The 23,712-nt window shown below is 36.4% G+C and overlaps 2 protein-coding genes and 1 long non-coding RNA gene across 3 annotated transcripts; all 3 read left to right on the plus strand.

Moving 5' to 3' along the window:
- The first annotated feature begins 1,780 nt into the window (after positions 1-1,780).
- Positions 1,781-3,481, plus strand: LOC149043106 (uncharacterized). The gene is made up of 4 exons (XM_089213694.1): positions 1,781-2,036; positions 2,141-2,309; positions 2,699-2,865; positions 3,010-3,481. The coding sequence occupies exons 1-4, from the start codon at positions 1,781-1,783 to the stop codon at positions 3,369-3,371; spliced, it is 954 nt and encodes a 317-aa protein (XP_089069820.1). The 3' UTR covers positions 3,372-3,481.
- Positions 3,482-3,866: 385 nt separating this feature from the next.
- Positions 3,867-23,678, plus strand: LOC113682331 (uncharacterized). Its single transcript, XM_089213695.1, has 22 exons — positions 3,867-3,875; positions 4,129-4,328; positions 4,725-4,796; positions 5,082-5,153; positions 5,738-5,809; positions 6,076-6,147; positions 6,576-6,647; positions 7,092-7,163; positions 8,770-8,841; positions 12,384-12,455; positions 12,898-12,969; positions 13,298-13,369; positions 14,102-14,173; positions 14,852-14,923; positions 17,477-17,548; positions 17,882-17,956; positions 18,065-18,139; positions 18,662-18,870; positions 19,590-19,715; positions 20,269-21,822; positions 22,136-22,533; positions 23,511-23,678. Exons 1-22 carry the CDS (start codon positions 3,867-3,869, stop codon positions 23,526-23,528), a joined length of 3,600 nt encoding a protein of 1,199 aa, XP_089069821.1. The 3' UTR covers positions 23,529-23,678.
- On the plus strand, positions 9,919-11,560 carry LOC149043107 (uncharacterized). Its single transcript, XR_016188162.1, has 3 exons — positions 9,919-10,109; positions 10,462-10,533; positions 11,358-11,560. It is a non-coding gene; the product is annotated as an uncharacterized LOC149043107 (long non-coding RNA).
- Positions 23,679-23,712: the final 34 nt, after the last annotated feature.

Raw genomic sequence — 23,712 nt, forward strand, 5'->3', positions numbered from 1 at the left:
TTAATAACATCCATTCTTTCTTCTTTATTTCTTCATTCATTTATCTATTTATTGTTTTATTTTTTATTCGTTTACATTTCCCCTTATTTATTGTTTCATTCACCACAGGATGTGGATCATTGGTAAACAACACATTGATAAGTCCCGGATATCCATACCCAGACTCAGTACAGATGGAATGTGTTTATTCAGTGCCCATTCCATACGGAAAGGCAATGAAAATATATTTCGAGGACTTTGATGTCGGGTACCATAGATGGTACGGTTATAAGTGAGTAGCGAAACTGCCCCGTCAAGCTATGTAACCATTCAGTGCAAGTATGTCATTATTTGATTTGTTTTGCTTTTTACTCGTTTGCTTGGGAACGTTCCCTCAAGGTTTTTTTTTTGTCATAACAGACAGCTTTACATATTAAAATACATTATAAGATCTCTGTTGCATAAGAAATTTGCCTTGAGTAATTGAAGTTCCTTGTAAGCACAAGATTATTTCTTATGTTGGTAAGTCTCCGAAGCTGACTGATCGCCTGAATCCTGTATTTGAAGAAGTTTAAGGAAACAAACAACGCATTCACGAGATGAACGTCGAGGAAATCCTTCTGAGGATCTTTGAAATAATTCTCTCTCTCTCTCTCTCTCTCCCTCTCTCTCTCTCTCTCCCTCTTTCTCTACAACGTAATAAGGTTCATTTTTTTGGTATAAGCAGTATTTTCACGTTTACATTTAGATACTTTTATGGCTTGGTAACCATTTCTAATGAGCAGAACTTCATTTTTGGTGAATACTGTGGTCAGGGAACTGGGCAGACAGTTGTAGTGAGCGGTGAATACGCCATAACGACATTCCATTTCAGTGGCCATGGTAGAGGATTCATCCTACGTTTTAGCGCAATTCCTACTGGTATGTAGAATTGGGATGGATATAGATTGGAAACGATGAAACCCTGTGAAATTAAGTGTTTATTGAAATAAAGAAATTTTGATACTGCCTATAAATCATTACAAAATAGCCTTTCCCTGAAAGTTTTTTACCCTACATGTATGCACTGAAAATTCGCAGCCCTCTCTAGGACCAAAAAGATCAGATTGAGGTTTTGATTTTTTAAAATAATGGAGTTCGCAGCGCACACACAGCATAGCACCATACTTTAAAAAATTGGTAAATATTCATCAAGCTGAGAAAATTTCCTTACGCACAACTGTATGACCGTGCCTTAAAGTTATTTTAAGCATGCACGGTCAGCTGCATTGTGGGCACATCAACGCCGTGTTGGTTCTATTCAGAAGACAAATAAGAACAACGAGAGCGCTTGATTTAAAAGGAACGGAAGAAATTTTGGACCCGAGGTTGAATTGATTGATGGTACCTTAAGCAAGCGCATCCAACTACATTGCACCTCATTCCTCTTGTTCTGCGGACGAATCAGCACAAAGCGTACTTTAGATTTTCACGGAGCTGGGAAAACCCTGGGCTCGAGGTCGATTTTGTATAAAATACGGGTGCAAAGTTTTCTCCTTCTTTCGCATTTTCCTTACAGAATTAAAAAAAGACAAAAAAAATAATTAGACAAAAGAGGGCTGAACTCGTTGGCATGATATTCTCTACGTTCTCAGAAAGCTCTTACTTCACCATATAATTTCATGTACCGTAAAGAATGATGTCAAAACAACTATAACATTCAGTTAGATGACATTGAACTCCTCTCAAAAGAAAATTATTCAATATATGTTTTATATGATGATAAACTACATAACATTTAACTATAAGTAATTTATTCAACATGTATTTTTTCAATCTAGTTCCACCCAACATATCAATAGCAGCTGTCGTGGAAATCTTTTCAGGATCTGTAGTAGATATTTTAGTGACTGGAACGGTTCCTATGAACACGTCAATCATAAGAAACACTTCTGACTTGGTTTTAACATCAAACTCAGCCCTCATTCATTTCTATCCTGATGAGGAAGGAAACTACACCTGTGTGGCCACCAGCAAGTATGGCTCGGATTCAAGAGAGTTTTCTGTTATATTCAAAGGTATGATGAAGCTCTTACTTCACCAATTACTTTACGAAACACTTAATTAATCAATTTATTTATCCATGTATTCTTTGAAATATGTTTTTATTTATTCACCACAGGATGCGGATCGTTAGTAAATAACTCATTAACAAGTCCAGGATATCCACACTCCACACCAAGACGGATGAAATGTGTTTATTCAGTGCCCATTCCATACGGAAAGGCAATGGAAATTTATTTCAAGGATTTTTATGTTGGGTACTGGTATTGGTGGTTCAGTGTGGGGCGGTAAGTTCTTAAAACCTAATCTAGCTTAGAACGCTGTCGTGATACTTCGTATAAAAATTTGCATAATGTATTTTTTCTTTTGCTTTTTTGCTTGGAAATGTTCCCTGAACATATACGTTTTTCATAAAATAGTCCCAGTACATATCCTAAATGTATACATTCATCTGTTTGTAAATTCCTGAAGCTGATTGATTGCACGAGTCCAGTAAATGCAAAAGCATAAACAAAGAAACAATAACTGCTCTCACGAATTCAATTCCATGTAAATAACCTTATTTCTTAAATAATTTGCTTTCGAGAGAGAATCCTCTCTTGGTGTTTTTCTACAGTGGAATAATGGTAGTTTATCTGAATTTGATTTTCTCGTTTCCATTTATGCTTCCATTTAGTTATGGCTTGGTAACCATTTCTAATGAGGAGAACTTCACTTTTGGTGAATACTGTGGTTATCGAACTGGGAAGACCGTTGTAGTGACTGGTGATTACGCCATAATAACAGTCCGTTTCAATGGCTATGGGAGAGGATTCGTCTTCCATTTCAAAGTGGTTTCAACTGGTACGTGGAAATAGCGTTGAATAGATACGATGATGATGATTTTTTCAGTTAACCCAAGTAAAAACTTGTAGGATTTTATATAATGATAAACTAGATGATACTAAACTACAAGTAATTTATTCAATATGTATTTTTCCAATCTAGTTCCACCTAACATATCAGTAGCAGCCGTCGTGGAAATCTATCCAAGATCCAAAGTAGATATTTCAGTTACTGGAACGGTTCCTATGAACACGTCAATTATCAGAAACACATCTGAACTAGTTTTAACATCAAATTCAGTTAGCATTCATTTTTACCCTTTTGAAGAAGGAAACTACACTTGTGTGGCCGCCAGCAAGTATGGCTCAGACTCAAGAGAGTTTTCTGTGATATTCAAAGGTATGACGAAGCTCTTACTTCGCCAATTACTTTCATGGACCATAAAGAATGATGTCAAAACAACTATAACATTCCTTTGGTTTTCTGAATTCGAAAATTGCAGCCCCAGAAAAGACAGGGTTTAATGTTTTGTCGAGTTTTTGGTCTTTCTTGAGTTACCGAAAGCATTTGGCTCTATTTATATTAATCTGATATTCGTAGATGATAAGTAGGACTTAGTATGGGTACAATACTGTTGGGGAACCGATTCTTTGAAGGATCAATACGACCCTTTTTTCGGCGAGCACAGTATGGAACTCAAATACTAAATTCCACAATTTAACAGTGGAGTTCGATTAAGCTTCCATAACACGAGGAGTTGCATCCTTCATATTGAAGACTGCTCAAGAGCCATTGATACGTTTCCTCATTGCTTTATGACTTACGAGCAGTACGTTACAGCTTATAAAAAGCTTCAGCCTATTTTAAGCAAATCCTTCGGGCCAAATATTTACTTTCGTAACGTCACACATAAGCTTGCCGTGCATTTTTAATAAATACAAACTAATGTCAACCACATACTAAATCCTCAGTAGGTAGTGGGAGGAGATACCCTCTCGAGTGTTGATAATATCTTACGAATGAGCGAGGTAAGCTGTAGTCATATAATTTGAAATAAACTTGATGCGAAATGTGTAGCAGACCTGCAAAAAGTAGAGAATTCTACTTTACGCGACCTTGTACCTTTGAAGAAGACCAGCGACTAACAATTTCGAATATTAAAAGAATATAAATGTAATTGTAATTTTCTATCATTATTACCATTGCCATTATCGCGGACTTACTGTTATCGCTATTGTTATACACATTTGGGCATAGCTGATTGTGGATACACAATTATAGAAAGGTAAGTTAAGGAAACATTGTAGACGCTATTTACTGGGTAAATGTCTCGGCAAACACCTGTTTCGTTTCCTTTCTTTTTCAGATTGCAAGCCTAACTGTTCTTTCCATCGAATTTATCTGGAAAGGAATTTTCTCTCCTGCGTAAATTTGACTCTGAAGCAACTTGAATATTGTCTTGTAGAAGCAACTGAAATACTGTAAGATCATTGGCGTAACCGTTAAAATGGCCACCGACGAAAGTGTCTGACTGAGAACTGAGAGGGAGAGACACGTTATCATCCCTCTCTGTCAAGCCCCTACCTCCCCTGTCTGCCTGTTCTCAATCATGTGTTCTCATTTCTCTGACCTCTTGAAAGTTTATACATTTCATTTTGAAATGTGTCAATGCTTCAAATGTGGGCTTTGAAAAACATATCTCTTCTTACATCGTTTTTCAAATCGACGTAAGCAGTTACATAAGTTCATTGACTGAGCTGATTCCTTTATTGAATCAAATGATGGAATTTTCTGATGCCTACAGAAAGCAGACGAAGGACTTGTCTGATCGATTTATCTCTCTACCCACTTCAACGATTGTTTTTTTTTTGTGACAGGAAATTGTCATCCAATAGGATAGCATCTTTACCTGAGAGAGTATTTGCTGCATTGATAAATCTGAAGCGTTTGTAAGTGAAACTATATTATATTGTATTCAAAATGACTCTATGCGCCAAGCCCTCCTTTTTGATACGAGGTAGCGTGCGTGTCTATGCAGTGGCATTTTGGCACCGCATCGCTTACTTTATTTGTTTGTTAGTTCCAGTAGTTCTTCGAAATTTATTTTTGCTCGCAGAGGGCAAATTGTTACGCAAAATATTTTTGTCTATATGGTATCAGTTATAAATGAATCGTTATCTCTTTAATTATTTGTTTCCATTTTAATATACCCATCTATTTTTTTATTTATTCAGGTATATATCTTCAACCTTGATTTCCTCTTTACCTGATAAAGTATTTGCCAACTTAACGAGACTTACTTCGCTGTAAGTGACAATAATACATACTAGATGAGGACTAAAGTACAATAGTAAATGGAAATTTCATGCGTGCCAGCAAACTATCATATTCACTTTCCCTGTGTCAAGAACGTGACGTTTTTGTTACAAGCGCACGTACCATTTCATACATTTCTCATGTGAAGATAACTGAATTTGTCCGGAGAACATGAACAGTCGAATTTTCATGAACCAAACGTAAACCGGTTGTCTCAAACTGACCACGGTTTTTTTAGTCTACAAACATTATTAAATTAGTGAACGTTTTTGAGATAGGCAAAATAAAACCGTACAAAGAGTGCTAGCTATAATTAAATTTTTTCGAGAGCCGGTGTTTTTTGTGCAAATGATTACCAAATTCAGTGCTTCTCAAATTTGTTTTACGATCAAGCGCGTAGGTACCTTGCGTACACGCATGCACGAGCGTAACTTCAGAATCAGAAAACATATACTTATCTCTTTTATTTATCTATTTCTTCATTTGTTATTTTTTCTCTATTTAGTTATGCATTTATCTCTTTTATTCATCATTTCTTTTCATTGATCTCTTTACTATTTGTCTATTCATTCAGTGATTTATCTTCCAACATGATCACCTCTCTACCCAATGAAGTGTTTGCCAGCTTAACTAGTCTTTCTATCCTGTAAGTGACACTAGACAAACCGTTTAAAACCAAAGTGCACAAATAAATGGGGGCGCTGTGCGTTGTTATTAATGAAGTTCATGTTCACTTGATGTTGTTCAAGGTGGTAATCTGCTGCATCAACAAAGCCCCAGTTTGTACATTTCTTGCATTGCAAACAGTATTAATTTATGTATTGATCTACTTATGCGTTATGTATTTATTCATGCAATTATTTTTATTGACTTTCTTTATTAGTATAATTTTCTATTTGTCCATTAATTCAGGGATTTATCCTCAAACATGATTGCTTCTCTACCCAATGAAGTGTTTGCCAATTTAAACAGCCTTTTTGAGCTGTAAGTGACACTAATAAAGCAAAGCCGTTTAAAATTAAGGTACAAAAAAAATAAATGGAGGTACCATGCATTTATATTAATAAAATACCACAATTTCCTGTGTCTGAGCCTGGATGACGTCCTCCTCACATTTTCCATGGTGGTACCTGGCTGCATCAACATGGCAACATTTTGAACTTTAATCAAAATAGGCATATCTTGCTTCAGAAACATAAACACAAGAAGAATGAAATCTTACGAGAAGAACTTGATTATATGAAATTCCTCCGGGAGCCGTGTTTTTATGCAGTTGAAAATACATGTTTATATGTCTCTTTTATCCTTCTAGATATTCATCTATTTTACCTTCTTATTTATGTGTTTATCTACTTATGATGTATTTTTTAACTCATTAATTGGTTAATTAATCTAATTTACAATTTATTCAGGGACTTATCCTCAAACATGATTACCTCGCTACCCAATGAAGTGTTTGCCAACTTAAGAGAGCTTTTTGAGCTGTAATGATATTTATTATATTTCTGTTACGCGTACTGAGGATGTTATCGTTGTCTACATGTACATTGATATTATTTTATTTTTGCTCATTTGTTAACCAGCTGCATGAACATAGATGGGGATCATGCTTCACTTTTAGAAAGGCACAAATTACTGAAATCTTACAAACAGAGCTTGCTTTTAAATAAGTGTATCCGAGAGCCTTTTTTTTTTTTTTTGCGCAGGTGATTACCACATTCAGTGTTCTTCAAATTTGTTTCAAAATTAAGGGCGTACCAAGTATTTTACCAAGTATTCGCAAGAGCTTAGCTTTGGAAATCTTGAAAATATATTTTCATTTATCAATTTTTTAATTATTTGTGTATGAATCTGTTTAGCTAATTATTTACAAATTCATTTGTTTACTTTTCGTCATTAACCTATTTAATTTTTCCCTATTTATTTAGGGATTTATCGTCGAACATAATTCACTCTTTACCTCGTGAGACGTTCACCAATTTAACAGATCTTTATTTTTTGTAAGTGACTTAATATATACCCGATAAAAACTTACATGCACTAATAAATGTAATCGCCATGCTTTGATATCGATGAAATATCTTTGGAAGGGTTTTTTTTATATTTCCTCAATATTACTTCAGTTGAAGTACTATTCATTAAATATTCAGTGAGGACTTACCATCATAAAATTTTATAAGATATTTAGTTCTGTCTATTTTATTAAATTTCATCTTAACATGAATTTTCATTTATCTGTGCAATTATTTGTCCCTTTAGTAACCTATTTATCTAATGTTTATTTTATTCAGGGATTTGTCTTCAAACATGATTACCTTCCTACCTGATATAGTGTTTGCCGACTTAACAACACTAGGGTGGCCGTGAGTGACAAACACAAGAAATACCGGAAGGGAATCTTTTTATTTTCCAACATTCCTGACGTTTTGAACGTTTCTATGACAGACAAAAAGAATGCTACAGGGGGAAATTGTTTTGATAAAGTGTTTCCAAGCGTGAAGCTATTAGGGAAGTGATCACCGCAACAAACGCACTTCAAAAATGTTTTGAAATCTGGGGCACGGGAACCATATATAAAGTCACACCTCATTCTGGCCCTGGAAATAGAAAATGCATATTTTTATTCATTCGTTTTAGTAATTTACTTATGTTTTTGTTTGTTTAGTTGTACATTTATCTCTTTATTTATTTGAATATTTATCTCATGATCTATTTTCCGATTTATTTAGAGATTTATGCTCAAACAAGATTGTTTCTCTACCTGGCAAAGTGTTCTCTCACTTAGAAAATCTTTTTGTGCTGTAAGTGATTAGAAAGGCTAAGTTCAATAGTAAATGGACAATCAAGGGCGCAGCGACACACGCACAGGTGTAGCTCTGAGAATCAGAATTTTCGTTTCTATCTATCTCAATTATTGATTGATTTATTTGTGTATATTCCTTTTAAATTGATACATGTACTTAAATATTTGTATAATTTTTAGGTTTTTATCTTCAAATATGATTACCTCACTACCTGATAATCTGTTCACCAACACAACAAATCTTCATTGGCTGTGAGTGACACTCAACAAATTCGGTGAAAGAAAACAGGATGGAAATAAATAATTTCCAGCTTCCCAAGCATGATGTCTGTGATTGCACTCAAGGAACATATTTTCGTTGTACATATTTTGCATGTAAAGAGAACTGAATCTTGAGATTATGAGCAGCGGGCGTTTTCCAGAAGTTATCAAAAGTGTAAACTGGCTGCATCAAACATGGTCCTCGTATGGAGGGATTTTGTGCTCGACTAATGTTACTTAGGTTTTGCACATTTTTCTGACAAGAAAATGGAAAATCTTGCTAGAACTTGGTTTTATAAAGCGTATAAAGTGGAGAGGAGAGCACCGGTGCTCTAAAATACTTTATTCAACTTTCAGAGAGCAGAGATGATGTGCCCGTACTTGCTCGGGATAAGTTTCAGAAATCTAAAAGACATCGTTTTATCTAAATATTTTATCAATTGATCGTTCCCTACATCAGTCTTGCCTTAACCAATTTACTTATTTATTATGTATTTCAATATTGATTTACTTCTTTATTAATAAATCTTTTTTTTCACTAGGGATTTATCTTCTAACATGATTGTTGCCCTACCTGATGATGTGTTTTCTGGCTTGAGAAATATTTACGACTTGTAAGTTGCGCAAAAAATACCCGATAAAAAAGTAATGGTGTAGTATAAAATGTAATAAAGTGGACTAATAGACAAAATATTGCCATGTATCGATTCTGATAAAATGCCATGTAAGTAACTGTTTCTAGAGAAAAATTTTTCACTTCATGCAGTGAAGATAAACGTATTGTATAAATTTTACAACGTTTCTTGAGTTGTGAATATTTCTGTGCACCAAAACACAAGATCTTATGAAGAGAAGTCGCATTCATCAGGTGTTTCCGAAGGGCGAATTGTCCTACAGGTAATAATGTTCTTCAGCTCTTATCAAGTTTGTTTCAAAATCCGGGGCCTAGCAACCTTCGACGCTTACACGTTGGAATTTAGCTCCACAAATATCTTAAGATGTACATAATTCGCCTATATTAATTATTCTTTGATCTCTGTATTTAGTTGTGCATATATCTATCTTTTTTTGTTTTCCTCTATTTGCTTATTTATCTCAAGAGTTTAGTATAAAAGCATAAACCTACTCCCGTTCTATCAGAAATGGAAATCTGAGTGGGTGCCCTACTCGCCATCTATTTACAAATATCATCTTGCCATTCGTCTGTTCACCATTCGCCTGTGAACCATTACTGAACAGACGCACAGCAGCAGGAACAAATTTTTATTTCTATGCGTGATAGTTGATTCGAGCAACGCCCTTATCAGCTATCTCTTGGCAGAAATTTCAAGTACTTTGTTTAATGAATTTGCTTTTCCTCGTTCAGGAATTTATCTTCAAACATGATTACCTCTCTACCTGATAAACTGTTTCAGAACATAACTGAGCTTCTGTGGCTGTGAGTAACACTAGACTTACCCACTTAAAGCAAACGTACAGTCATAAAAGGACCTGCAGAGCACTGACAATGATAAAATGGCATAATTTCCTGTTTCGGAGGAAAGAGGTTTTCAACTGCACGCAATCATCATTCTACACATTTCTCATGTGTAAGAGATCGTGAGCAGTTTAAATCTCCCCTCAAAGTTGTTGTTCTCAGTAAATGGCGGTATCAGCATGGTTACGTTTGGTGCGTCATTTTTATGAAGGATTTTTTAAGTTAACAATATTTCTTAGGTTTTCTTATTTCCATTTTTTTGGTTTATTTATCTATGTATTTAATGATCATTAATCTATTTATTAATAAATTTATCTATTTGTCTTTTATCAGGGATTTATCTTCAAACAAGATTTATTCTTTACCAGAGAAAGTGTTTTCCAACTTAAAAATCACTTTAGAACTGTAAGTAGCACAAGACATGCATACCCGATGAAAAGCTAGGTACAGTAACAGATAGAATATTTTTATGTATGATATTTTCAAAAAACCTTGAAGTTTCTTATCCCTAAAGCAGGATATTCTTACCCTAGTAAGGAATCATAGTTGAGTATATTTTGCAATTGGAAGAACTGATGGATTGATTTAAACTACAACTTTGTATGTGATAGGCTTATTGAACTATCCGATAACAAACTGTCCGATAACAACTTGGCAAGTGAATTAGTAGAAAATAGGAGTTTTTAAACCAATTGCAATCGAGGAAATTGTAGTTTTTATGATTAAGTTACTCATATATTATTGTCCACTCATTTAGGCATTTATCTTCAAACTTGATCACCTCTCTACCTTACAATGTGTTTACCAACTTTAGCGATCTTCAGACGCTGTGAGTGACCCAAGACTTACCCAGTTTTTTAATGCTGTCAAGGGATCATAAAGAGTTGATTTTCTCTTCATGCTTTCATGTTGGTAACTGGCTTCTCAACATGATCATGGTTTTTGCCGCTCTTGTAGGGAGCAATATTGTACTTTGCCAACACTGCATAATTTGTGAACATTTCTGTGGCATGAGAAGAGCTACTTACAAAAAAGGGGTCTATTGCTACATCCAGCACTCTTCAAATTTCATCGGTATTAACATCAATTCGGGTACAGTTTTGAATAAAAAAAGCATGAGTAATATTTTCAAAGACCAATAGAACTGCGCGAGGCTGTGAGGCGGGTTGAACTTGTTGTCTTTGTAAAAGTTGACGAATGCTTATTCTTTCCAAATTACATGAGAAAATCAAATGATTACCTTTTAGTATTGAATATGAAAAAGATTTTTGAGAGCCTTTCATGATTATGTAGAAGCACAGCGCGTGAGTCAGGTGCACTAATAATTTATTTGAACCTAACAAATTTCATCGTGCGTAGTGACCATGCATAAGCATACATGCACGAGCGTCGCACTGGGAATCTGAAGGATAAATTTTTATCTAAACTTATTTGCAATAGCGTTAAAAAAAAAAAAGAAAGTAAAAATCCCAGTGGGAATCGTTTGGCATATAAAACTGCTAGATGCCCTATTCCCCAAGAACTTTTTTCTATAACATTGTTACTGCTATCAAGTGTATCTATTTTTTTTCCATGTTCTAGGGCGTTTATCTATTTTCTCTTTATATCTGTTTCTCTATCACTTTGCTAATCTATTTCTTTATTTTTAACCAGTGATTTATCTTCAAACATGATTGCCTTTCTACCTGATAGAGTGTTTGCCAACTTGCATAATCTTACTGACCTGTAAGTTGCACTAGAAACACCGATATTAATCAAAGCCCTATGATAAACGGAAGAGCTGTGCATTGATACTGGTGAAACTTTCTTAATTATTTGCTGTTTTCGAAGCATGAAATTTTTACCACTTGCAGTGATGATATTTACTTCATTTTAGACATTATGCATGTGAACAGAACTGAATGTTGTCAAGAGACGGTGAGCAGGTGGTGATCTGTTGTTGTTGTCCACGGTGGTAACCAGCTGCATAGGGGCGTAGCCAGGATTTTTCACAGGGGAGAGGGGTCACACTGTATCAAGAGAGTACCAACCAGATTTTGCCACCTAAATGATTTTGGCTGTTTGCATAAAAATAGCCTCGTAAAGGGAGGTTTAATGGGGCAATTCAGGAACCCTCTTCCTCTGACTGCGCCCTTGGCTACATCTGCACTTTTGACATTAGCGAGAGAAGAAGCTTAAATGGAACAAAATTACATTATCTTTAATTCATTGAATTGTCAGTTTTTGACTGATTTTTACTGCAGCTTCGTCGTAATCATGTCGACCTAACCTTATAATAATGAAAGTAATTGAGGACGATATAAACCAGGGTGTATCAGCAACATTTTATTGCAGTTACCTTCAGTCCTGATATTCAATAACTTGAGAATTTCAAAATACATATAAAATGTTAGTGCTCAGTTCCTTAAAAAACGTCTCAGCATTTCGTAAACGTGTTTTTTGTAGCTTGTAGTGATCTTCTAAGGTTACGGAAAAAAAACATCACTTATTTGAACAAAAACAAGCTCAAACGGAAGTCAGTTGAAATTCTACACTCGTTTATCATTATCTAATTTTTGATATGATTAAGCCATGTCATCCATCATTTATTTCTTCGTTATCTTAATTTGGTTTATTTATGAATGCATCTGTTCATTTCTCTTTTAATTGATCCAATGGTACATGTGTCCATCTATTTAGGGATATATCCTCGAACAAAATTGCCACTCTTCCCGATACTGTGTTTGCCAACCTAAGAAGTCTCGAGTTTCTGTAAGTGACACCAGACATGCCAAAGAACGATAAGAAATGGAAGAGCTGTATACAGCTCTTGATGCCACATGATCATTTCCAGTATTAACATGAATTGACATCTTCACTGCGGGATGCACGCATTTAAGATATTATCACTGAAGACATTTCGCATGCGATAATAATTGAATGTTGTCGATCCATAAAAGTGGCTGGCTACATTAAAATAGCCACAGTTTTCGCTTCATTCTTTCATGTTACCTCACTTTTTCTTTGGGTTAACGAGCAGTACGCGCGCAATAATGGCTTAATGTCCTTTAAAACGTTTATTATGCTATCGCATTTTTATTTATTTATTAAATTACTTATGTGATTATCTATTTATCAGAATACGAACTTATCTTTGCATGTATGTATTTTTTCAGTTTCCTTTTTTTGTGTGTCTCGTTGTCTATTCATCCAGGTATTTATCCTTCAACAAGATTGCCTCTCTTCGCAATAACGTATTTGCCAACTTAGCAAGACTTACTTCGCTGTAAGTGACCCGATATTTCGAGATCTTGGTAAAATATCATTATTCCTGTTGTTGAAGCATGCTATCTTGAATGCGAATGTTTAAGATTAAAAGTGACTGTTGCAGTCTGTACTATTGCATTTCATTTAAAAATAGTTCGATCAGTTGCCAGATATAATAGTTTGTGGAGGTTTCGCTCGCTCCATTGCAAGTTCGCCGCCTACCAGCCTTGCGAGAACGACCTGGTAAAGAGCGGGCGAAGTTGCAAAGATTGTAGGGGGGGGGGGGGGGGAAATGCTATTTTTCATTTTGAATTTAGGTAATTATTTGCTTGTTTATTCATTTTTAGGGATTTATCTTCAAACATGATTGCATTCATCTCTGATAATGTTTTTACCAACCTAAGAGACCTTCGGCGCCTGTAAGTGACAGTAGACATACCCAATGAATAATTGAATGAACCGTCTAAAAGAAATTGGCATGCCTATCGTGATTAATGATAAAATATTAAAATTTCCTGTCTCTTAAGAAATTTAATTCTCTCTTCATGAAGTTAAAATATGTAGATATATACAAATCAAGGACGTAAAAGCCAAATACGCACATAAGCACGAACCTGTCTCTCGAAATCTAACTTTTTTGCTCCGATCTTATTGAATGAAATGAATAATGTCAAAATGTGCGAGGATTTGAACCTATCTTAGTGAAAGAGATTTTAGTCTCTTAAACGACTAAGCATAAAAAATTGACCAGGAAAATCATACAGGCTGAAGGTTTATATTTTCAAATTCAGTTTTTTATAGTGAAAATATCTCGATAGGTGACGCCTTAATGACAGTCCAAACAATAAGATTAAAATACAATCCGAGATAATCGGCAACAGTTAACAATAATACAGGGTTATCGTGATGATAACTAACAAATGAAGTATAATTCTGTGTCGTGACAGTCATAAAAGGTTTCGTGGAGGAATAATAATGGCTCACTAAACTGTTTTCTTTTTGACAAGAAGCATCACGCGTGTAATAAAAGCAGACAGTTGGTTGAAAATTTTATCTATACTACAACCTTTCTATAAATTCATTAATTTTTTTAATACAAACGGTTAATTCATTTATGTATTCATTCATTTATTTGTCATCGATTTATTCAGGGATTTATCTTCAAATATGATTACGTCATTCCCTGATAAAGTGTTTGCAAACGTGAAATACCTTTGGTACCTGTAAGTGACTGGAACCAACCATGGAAACCAACGCACCAAAAAAAAATTAATTGCTATACGTAGATATTTAAGACATTAGTCGATTTTTCTTCTTCTCCACAATAATAGATTTAAGGATATACTTCACCCCATGCGCATGCTTACTAAGAAAAAAAGAATGTATTGAGTAAGGCCCAAGATGTGACTCTCATGATGGATATTTAGGGTGAAAGGTTTTTATTATTATCGATATTTCGGTATGGGTTTACAGATCACCTAAAATTTCATCTACAGATCAGATCTTGTTGCAGCGTTTAGATCACCCCTGATGAAGGCACTAGACAGGAGTGTCGAAACGTTGGGTCTATGAATTGTAACTTCTCCAGTTACATTCATTAAATCTGCAAACCAGAGTAGCATCAAACTATGTCAAATCAGCATATGTTTCAATAAAAATTGCGCTTCTTGCTCTTGTATATTTGAGTGTACCCAACAGTCCCCAAATTTGCTGAAAATGGATCATCTTCTTTTCGGAAGAGAAGACTTTTATAATCTTGAAGCCAAAAATATTTCCAAGAAAACAGAAACAATTGATTAACTTTTTATTAATTAATTATATCTGTTTTTGGTGTAGTTACCGAACCATTTAAGTTCCTCTATTCTCTATAGCTAGTTTTGACAAAACTATTTTTTTTACAGGTTGCTAAATGATAATCTTTTACTGCGTGTTCCTTATCGAACCTTCCATCACATGTCCCATTTGAAGTTGTTGTAAGTAAACGATGAGATGGTAGATAGGCTAACAATTTGCCGTTTGTCTTTTAAAAGAACAAGTTCATGCTTTCTGATGGTACTTCTATATACAAAAGTAAATTATTGCGTTCTCAAAACACAGTAGATAACCGCCAAAATGTCACGTACCTGTTGCCTTAAAGTGCCAATAGCCACAAAAAGTTTTTTCTCTATCACTGTTATAGGGAAAAAGATATTGTGCCATAAGATATTGTGTTTTATAATAAAGTTCGGATATAACGTGCGCTGTCGCTGGTTGAAAGAGAGTGCTCTATGAGAGTATAAAGCATAGAGCTGAGCTAAAGCTGTCACCAAATTGTACTATGGTCGATCTTTTCCGAGACTTCTTTTTAGCTTTTTTCCGATAATCGAAAGTGAAATTTCGGAACAAGCGAGCCGGCAAGTAGCAACAGAAAAATCAAACAAAGGTTTGTAAACATACTAGGCGCAGTAATTTACGCTATTAAAACGTGAGCAGATACGAAAATCCTCAAAGGAAAAACAAAATAGACATTCCGAATTTAAAGATTTTCACGCTCAGTTAGATTGCAAGCTTACGTACGGTAATAAAAATCAAACACAGCTAACACTCGTATAGTATACAAAGTTCAGTCTTCAAAACAAAACAGAACAAAACAGAAATGATGACCAAAATATAACCAAACTGGCATAACTGTTAAAATTCATACTCGTGGCGATCTCCGGTCATCGCAGTAAAGCAAGCCTCAGAAACTACATCGGCCGCCCTTCGAGTGAAAAAATAAGAGCTTGCTCTGATATCCTTTCCGATGCATTGGGTGGAAAGTCACATCAGTCACTGCAGCCGAGTATTGCGGCGCTGTCATCCCGAGTGATCTTCATGTTCCGGTAAATTCGGCTGTCGTTCATTAAAAAAACACTCGCCTTGAACAGTTTGTTTTCTACCTTGTCATGTGAAAAAACTCGCGTGCTTTTATGAGCCATAATTCGGCTAAAGTTCACTGAACATTTCACTTTAATATTTCACTTTAAGATTTTTGAAAACATTTCACTTAAAGACTCAAGAAGTGAACACTCGACTACGTCTCGTGTTTCCCCCCACATTTCTTTCGTGGTCTAGCCGCTACCTGCGTGCTTTACAATAGAACAGAGCAACAGAGCACAGTCAAGGCTTCTCTATTTGTTAAACAAAAGGCAATGTTTCTTCAGTGCGCTATTTTCTTTGCTCTTGAGTGACCTTTCTCTCACAGTAAAATTAACTTCAGAGATACATTTGTCCAAAATTTCATGTGGGTATCCCCTATTCTTAAAGCGCATTTTGAATATCTGTACGATTTTATTAAACGTGGGGCGTGAGAAAATTGGTCTTGGGAAGCTTATCACTCCTCCTCTTACGAATCCTATCTTTACGCTCGGAGGATGACGCGAATAAAATTTCGTGTCTTGGAAGGTCTCCGTCTCTTTGTAATGATCAGTCGTGAATTTTTCATCTGTCAGTTGTTCATTTGAAACGTTCCTGATGTGCTACTTGTGTGTTGTAAGTCTCTAAACGCCTATATGGCTCCCGCGAGGTCAAGCTCTGCGCCCAGTTGTTCGAAGGCCGATTAGCGCTAACCCGGGGTTAAATTTTAATCATCCAGGCATCAAATTGTAGGCAAAAATAAATATACTGAATATGCCTCTAAAGTTTTCAGATCTGAGGTCAGATTTCACGCTTAACCTGGGTAATCTTGACCTAGCTTTGAACAACTTGGTCCTGATTTCTTACTAATCAAGCTGAGACATCTAATTTAAAATCTTCATCGATGGCGTTGTTCGCTCTAACGATGTATCGCAGGCTTTTTGGGCATGTTCGAGACAAGCCCGTAAGAGTCCGATAGAGTTCTTTCTCAGAAGTGTCAGGAATTTCTTAACTCCATGTCAACGACGTTTCGCTTTCGGCGCACAATCGATTTCCTCCATCTCTGCGTCAAAGATTAGAAGCTTTGTATGCTTCGGAGTCATACAGTCACTGTCCGAGTCTGAATCTCTCTTAAATGGCTTTCTTTAGGTACTATATGTAATGCCCTCGATGTTTAAAGTGAGGGAAATTTCCAAAAGCATTTTCTGTTTCGGCAACGCGTCTGAAAGGGTTTTACTGCAGCCTTGTAGCGTGGTTCCCGTGATGACGTAACAACCTTCCACCACCCAGGCCTTAAGATGCGCGGTCGTGAACATAAAAAATTGAGTAATAACTGCTTGTAGAATTGCGAGGTTTTCTTCGACTGAAATCATTCTTTCACTGTGATCATAGGTAAAACGAGAAAAGTTCTTTGTCGAAAAACACTTTTTTGGGTTGGAGACTCTTTAAAATATTTAATCATTTGAAGTAGAAATATTCAAAAGCTTGAAAGTCGAGATAAAATGGAAAACGGAAATCCCTTACCATTTATTTATCCATTGCAATGGACCAATAAGAAAACAAGATATTTTATCGACTGAGCACATATCTGAACTTTTATTAGGAAAATTCTTAAAATCTCAACTCCTTTAAGAATTTAACTCTCATTCCAGAACACTGTCTGACAATCCGATAGAAAAAATTGAGCCAAAGGCATTTGGTCTCTCTTATCATGAAATAAAAATGTAAGTTATCACGTGATTCTTTTATATTATGAAAGTTGAAAGGTAGCTAGACCTCGTACATTTTCGCGAAATATCATAACAACAATAATTATAATTATTTAATTAATTAATAGTTAATAATTAATAAGTTAATCTCGCATATCAGTCATTTGCCTAAGCCTCCAGTTTCTTTAAATAATCTATTCTCACATCTGGCAAATAAAGATGTTTTCACGCCCGACCTGGTCCAATAATTATCCATCATTCTTCACGCCACCGATAATATCACAAAGTGAGGGTCTGTTTGCTGAATAGTATGTATTTATTCATTCAGTCACTTTCTTTTTACAACAGATTTCTTCTACGAACTTCATTGAAATCGATTGCCTCTGACATCTTTTCAAGCAATCACCCTCAAGATTTTCGAATGTAAGGCATTTTTATTGATTAAGTAATGATCTTTAGAAATGAGGAACAGGCCAGTCAGCGAGTATGACACAATTTGATAATTTTAAAAATTCTTTCTTGTCGTTGCAGAACTTTGACAGATAGAATCACCAGGGTGATAGACTATGATTACCCATCTGGCACCGGGAAGCACTCCTTGTATCTGTCAGTATGATTAGTTGTAGGACACTTTATGGGCTAGGATGCAGAAATCAGACAATATAAAAGTAAATTTCGTATATCTCGTGGAAATTGCGTTTAATGACGGGATCGATCTACTATTGGCCTTTGAATATTACTCTATAACCTTATTTTTGCTCAATTACGAATCACACATTGACATAGGTAATTTACGTAATTGGGTGACGTAAGAATCAAGGCGGCTCCTCCTCAAAGGAACTGCCATATCCTAAGGTAAATTGAAATGAATATACAGTTTTCTCATTGAAAATCCTAACTGAATACCGCTTGAAGCTTCGCTTGAAGGCTTGACCCCCACATTGAAGATTATGAAATGACTGCGTGGCTTACAATACGACCGACTTTTAAAGTTCCATACAATTTAGCATGCCCACGAAGACATTTCATTCTGTTCTTGTAACAGAGTTGTCGACATTGAAATTACCATTTTGGAAAATAGCCTGAGCATGTTGGAGTTTTTAAAAACTATTTATAATTTATCCCTAGTAATCCTCTAGAAACACACGACGAAGCCATCACAGTTCCTTCAACAGTGTCCCCGTCTGTTATTTCTTTTCTACATAAAGTGGGATTCAGAAAGACGGCGTCTGAAAGTAACTACTTCATATTTCTACCCTGTCCGTTGGGTACATTTTCACATCACACCTTGTTTACCTCGGAGCTAGATTCGGATATCTGCACAGATTGTCCACCAGGTATGCTATGTTTGATTACAGAGAGCACTCATAGAAAATGTGTAAATTCAACTAGAGTTGTTTCTGCTTCACTATAGTTAACACCACGACAAAAGAAAATACAGTAGGTTGCATGAATGCTTTATGCATATATGCCCTGACGCATTTCATACATATGCGTATATCTTTGAACAACATGGTGTCTGCATGGGTGCAGTTTCTAAAAGCTACACCAGCCACGATGTTTGCCTCCAATTTCATGTCTCTAACGTTGAAATTTTCTTCAAAGAGGACCAAATGCCTCGCAATGCAGCAGTGTGAAATTCTTGGCTTATAATTTAGCCAGCTGATCAACAGTTGAGATTCTTATTAACGTTTAGAGCATGAAGCAACATGATTAACTGACATTGCAGAGTAACCCTTTTACAAAGAATCAAAGAAAGTCATCCTTTAAGAGCATTTCAAACGGTTAAATCTTGTATGCGTTGGTCCAGCTATGACATATCTCTTCAGGCTAACACGGAATTAGTCTCAAAGAAATTTTCGTTTGTTGTGAAAGAATATGTACATGTCAGACTGAGTGGCTGGGCCGGACGTGAAATTACTTGACTCGAGATCATGACGTGCGGACCTAGCGCAGTAACGAAACAAAACGACCGCGAAAGAAAAATGAAAAACAAACCAAAAAACAAAGTCAACTTGTCAGCTAGGAGTGGTAGTCATTGATTTTCTTTTTTCAGGTGGATTTTACTCGGATAATCTTGCCTTCGTGGCGAAAGGCTGTAAGAAATGTCCGAACGGGTCTTACGTTGCATATGACAAGAAACCTGGAAAATCAGTGTTAGATTGCAAGACTTGTCCTTTGGGTAAGCAAGCACTCACTATTACGTACCTTTACATAGAAGAGATGCCTAATGGTAGAATTTATTCAAGGCATATACCTAACCAAGAGATTTAAAATCTCTTGACCCAACATATAAGGTTGCAAACAACATTCCACTAGCTCTCCAGTCAAAAGAGAGACAGTTTCTAAACTGAAATAGCCGTGCATGGGAAAAGATGGGAAAAGAACTCTTTTCCGTTCAAAAGGCCAATTTTGCTGGGCATCCGTTAGCCGTTCGTTAGAGATTTTCCTCTCAAACGTTAGAGGCATTAGCCTTTCCTTCGAAAGCTTAGACACGTCCGTTAGAACCGTTAGCGTAGTTATTATAGAAAATGTTGTTGTTCATTGTACTCAATTGGTAAATAAACTTTTCATCGTTTGTTTCACGATATAAGAATCAGTTTCAAACGTTGAGCTTAAGCTGTGCATAACGTAGCAAGTGACATGGGTATGCAGTTCTATGCCGAGGTTTTAAGATATCATAACCGGTTTGAATAAAAACTTTAAAACTACTAAACGATCCATTCCTCTATTAGGAACCGAAACTGACTTTTTCGCTGGACATCGAGCTTGTCCATGCTTAGAAGGTCATTATCGAACCCACCTATTTGAGGGATGTCGCGAATGTGGTAAAGATGGACTTATTTGCCAGAAAGAATATGCCTCCTTAAGACCTGGTTATTGGTGGCAATGGCGTAACGATTCTTACAAACGCCGTTATCAAGATTTTATAAAAAATCTCATGGAATCTAAACCAGCATTATATGAGCATTCTGTGCAGTATCCTTATGCACTCCCAACGCCGTATAGTTGCCAAGTACCAGAGTCCTGTAAGGGTGGATTGGACTCACCATGTGCAGATGGATATGAGGGACCTATTTGCTCCGTATGCAGCTCAGGATACTACAAGCAATTCCACAGATGCAAAAAATGCCCATCAAAATCATGGATCGTGGGACAATTATCTCTCGTTGCTGTCATTTTCTTAATAACATTTTCTCTGTTGGCATGGAAGAGGAAAACGAAGCTTAAAACAGAGCGTGCTCTCGATCTTATGGACAAATCCTTATCCAAATTTAAAATCTTGATAGGATTTTACCAAGTCACTCATGGCTTACTAGACGTTTTCTCCTATATCAGCTGGCCAGACTCGTTAGAAGTTGTTGCAAGGTATTCAGGAATACTGCAGATGAATTTGCTTCAGGTGGCACCCATTCACTGCCTTTTTCCAGGATTACACATGAACGCGTTTGGAGACTTGTTTCTAATCTTGTCATTGAATGCAATTGTCATCATCGCTTCGGGTTTGATCTTTGACATTCGCAAAATGATTATCTTTGGCAATAAAAGCTTACTTGACGAAGAAAAGTTAGCCAAAACTTCACAACTGAAAGAAATCGTGTTCAAAAATCTGTTTTTCATCCTTTATGTGACTTATTTGACTTCGTTTTCAAAGACAGCCAGTGTTCTGCCACTTGCTTGCCGTAAACTGTGCAAGGACAAAAATGAACAGCTGTGCAACGAGTACCTCAAAGCAGACTACAGCGTGAAATGCCAAGGCCAAACATATGACCAATTGCTGATTGTAGCCTACATTTCCATTGCGTACATCTTTGCCCTACCTGCTGCGTCTTTTGTCGCCCTTTGGAGGCATCGGCGAGCAATATCAACCACAGTAAACTGTGATGGGTCACACGTTGACAAGGAAATCGTTGGAGGTCTGCGGTTTCTTTTCGAAAACTACAAACCGTGCTCATGGTATTGGGAGCTGGTTGAAATGTCTCGGAGAGTAATTCTTACCTCTGGCCTTATTCTCGTGGGTCATGAAAGCAGGTCCTACATTGGTCTGGCATGGGTCGTGGCTGGTGTGTATGGAATTCATTTCTCTTGGATGAGACCCATACAGGACCCATTCGAAAACAGATTAATGACCACTTCCCTCGCCGTTACAGTTGTCAACTTAGGTATCGGTGCTGTCAGCAAAATTCCAGCAGAAAATATATCGAACGCCGAGGATAAACACATGGATGCCATTTCAATGAAGATACTGATTCTTGGAGCAAATACTCTCGTGATTGGGCTTCTCGTTGGTAAGAAGTAGTAATAAGTACTCTTATTTTATGCACTAAATATTTGAATCGTAATATCTCTTTTTGCTCGCCAATTTGCACATGACTAAGTGGATAAAGCAGTATTAAAGTTTTTGTTTTTTGATCAGAAATAACCCTTATATAACCCTTATATTAATTTTACCTTTGCTGTTGGTTGAAATAATCCGTGCGCGTTTGGAATATTAGTCAAAGGACAGTCCAATATTTAACTTATCTAACTGAACAGCCATGTGATATGGAGAACGAATCTGAAAAGATACAATCATTTGAATTCTATTTTTTTCATCTGCAGTTCAATACCTGGTGTACGTATATCAGTACTTCAAAGAGTGGCGTAAGAACCCGCAATGGTCCATCTCGTGCTGCTTGGCCGTGCTCCTTCCTCTTAATGATTTGCATGGCGAAATTCGCGGTATGGTTGGAAAGAACATGCTTAAAGCACAGCTTCAGACAAGTATGATTAGAAAACCTTCCATTGCAAAAGACCGTGGAGCTCTGAGTTTCACTCTGTCTCGAGGAGAACGTAGAGGTAATGACGAGAATACAACAAATTCACTTGAGCAAAACTTGATGGTAAAGAAACATCGCAAGTACCGCCGAATAATGAAGAATGACCATGGGACACAAACAGAGGCCACTTCGCCACCGATTCTTACTTCTCGCGGGTTATTGGAACCAGCATACATCTCTGTGAGTACTGAATATTGTTTCTTTACCAAAATGGTCTATGTTGTAATCAGGTAATTTAGTGTTAACAACTGAGTAGAAAACGTAAATTGGCCACCGTGAAGAATTAAACGGCTGACGTTTCGAGCGTTAGCCCTTCGCAATCGCTCTGACGAAGGGCTAACACTCGAAACGTCAGCCTTTTAACTCTTTACGGTGACCAATTTACGTTTTCTACTCAGTTGTTAGCACGATACCTGCTATACGCTCCCACCGACGCAGCACCACAGTTTCTTTAGAAACTTACCTCCTTTATTTATATGTTGTAATCAATTGTACATAGTAGGTTGACATGCGCAGCATTCATAAGGAACTTCGTTTTTATTTACGCTGTGACAAAATACATTTTAATACCGATTAGAAAACAAAATTTTTACGAAGAGTTACTCAAAAAGGGGAACAAGAAAGGCGAAACTAGCGAAGTCACACTCACCATGTGTGCCCCACGAAATGCTTGCGGGAAATGTTTGGTCTGACGTCAACATTCCATATTTTGTTTATGTTGAGACACCCTAAAAAGGACAAAGGACGCACTCTATCTTTGCAAATGCAGAGCCAAGCATACAATTCTAATAACAGCGATGTTGGCCTCCTATATTTATCAATCGCGCGTGATATTTCAGTAAAATATATATTGTCCTTTTTCTAGCTCATTTTACGCTACTGAGTGCATTTTGACAAAGGTTATTTTACTCATACTAAGATCCTGGATCCTTTTGTTTGTGAGTCTTCAGCAAAAAATAAAAAAAAAAATAAATTGGTTAACATTTGTGACGCAGGACGGTCCGTCCCTCCATTCTTCCGTCAGTTCATTTATTTATACATTCATTTATTTATCGGGGATCCATTTCACCGCGGTACAGTAGCTGCTACGTGATTTATTTTTATTTTCTTAGACGTCATTCCTAATATTCTATAATTTTTAACTTCTCCCCTTTCAGTTCGACATAGCCCTCTAAACATCAGCTCGTCACCGGCTGAACCCGAGAGTGTCCCATCAGCAATATGGAAGGAAACGAAATTTACATAGGAATGCTGTAGAGTCTCGATTAATGGTCGAGTTTCAAAGTTGAAGTTGTAATGTTTAACTCTAAGGTCTCTTAAACGTCACGTAGCAGCCATGACTAGTTAAAATAACTTTGT

This window comes from Pocillopora damicornis, chromosome 7 (genome assembly GCF_964200805.1).
Source record: "Pocillopora damicornis chromosome 7, jaPocDami1.2, whole genome shotgun sequence".
NCBI classification, from domain to species: Eukaryota; Metazoa; Cnidaria; class Anthozoa; order Scleractinia; family Pocilloporidae; genus Pocillopora; species Pocillopora damicornis.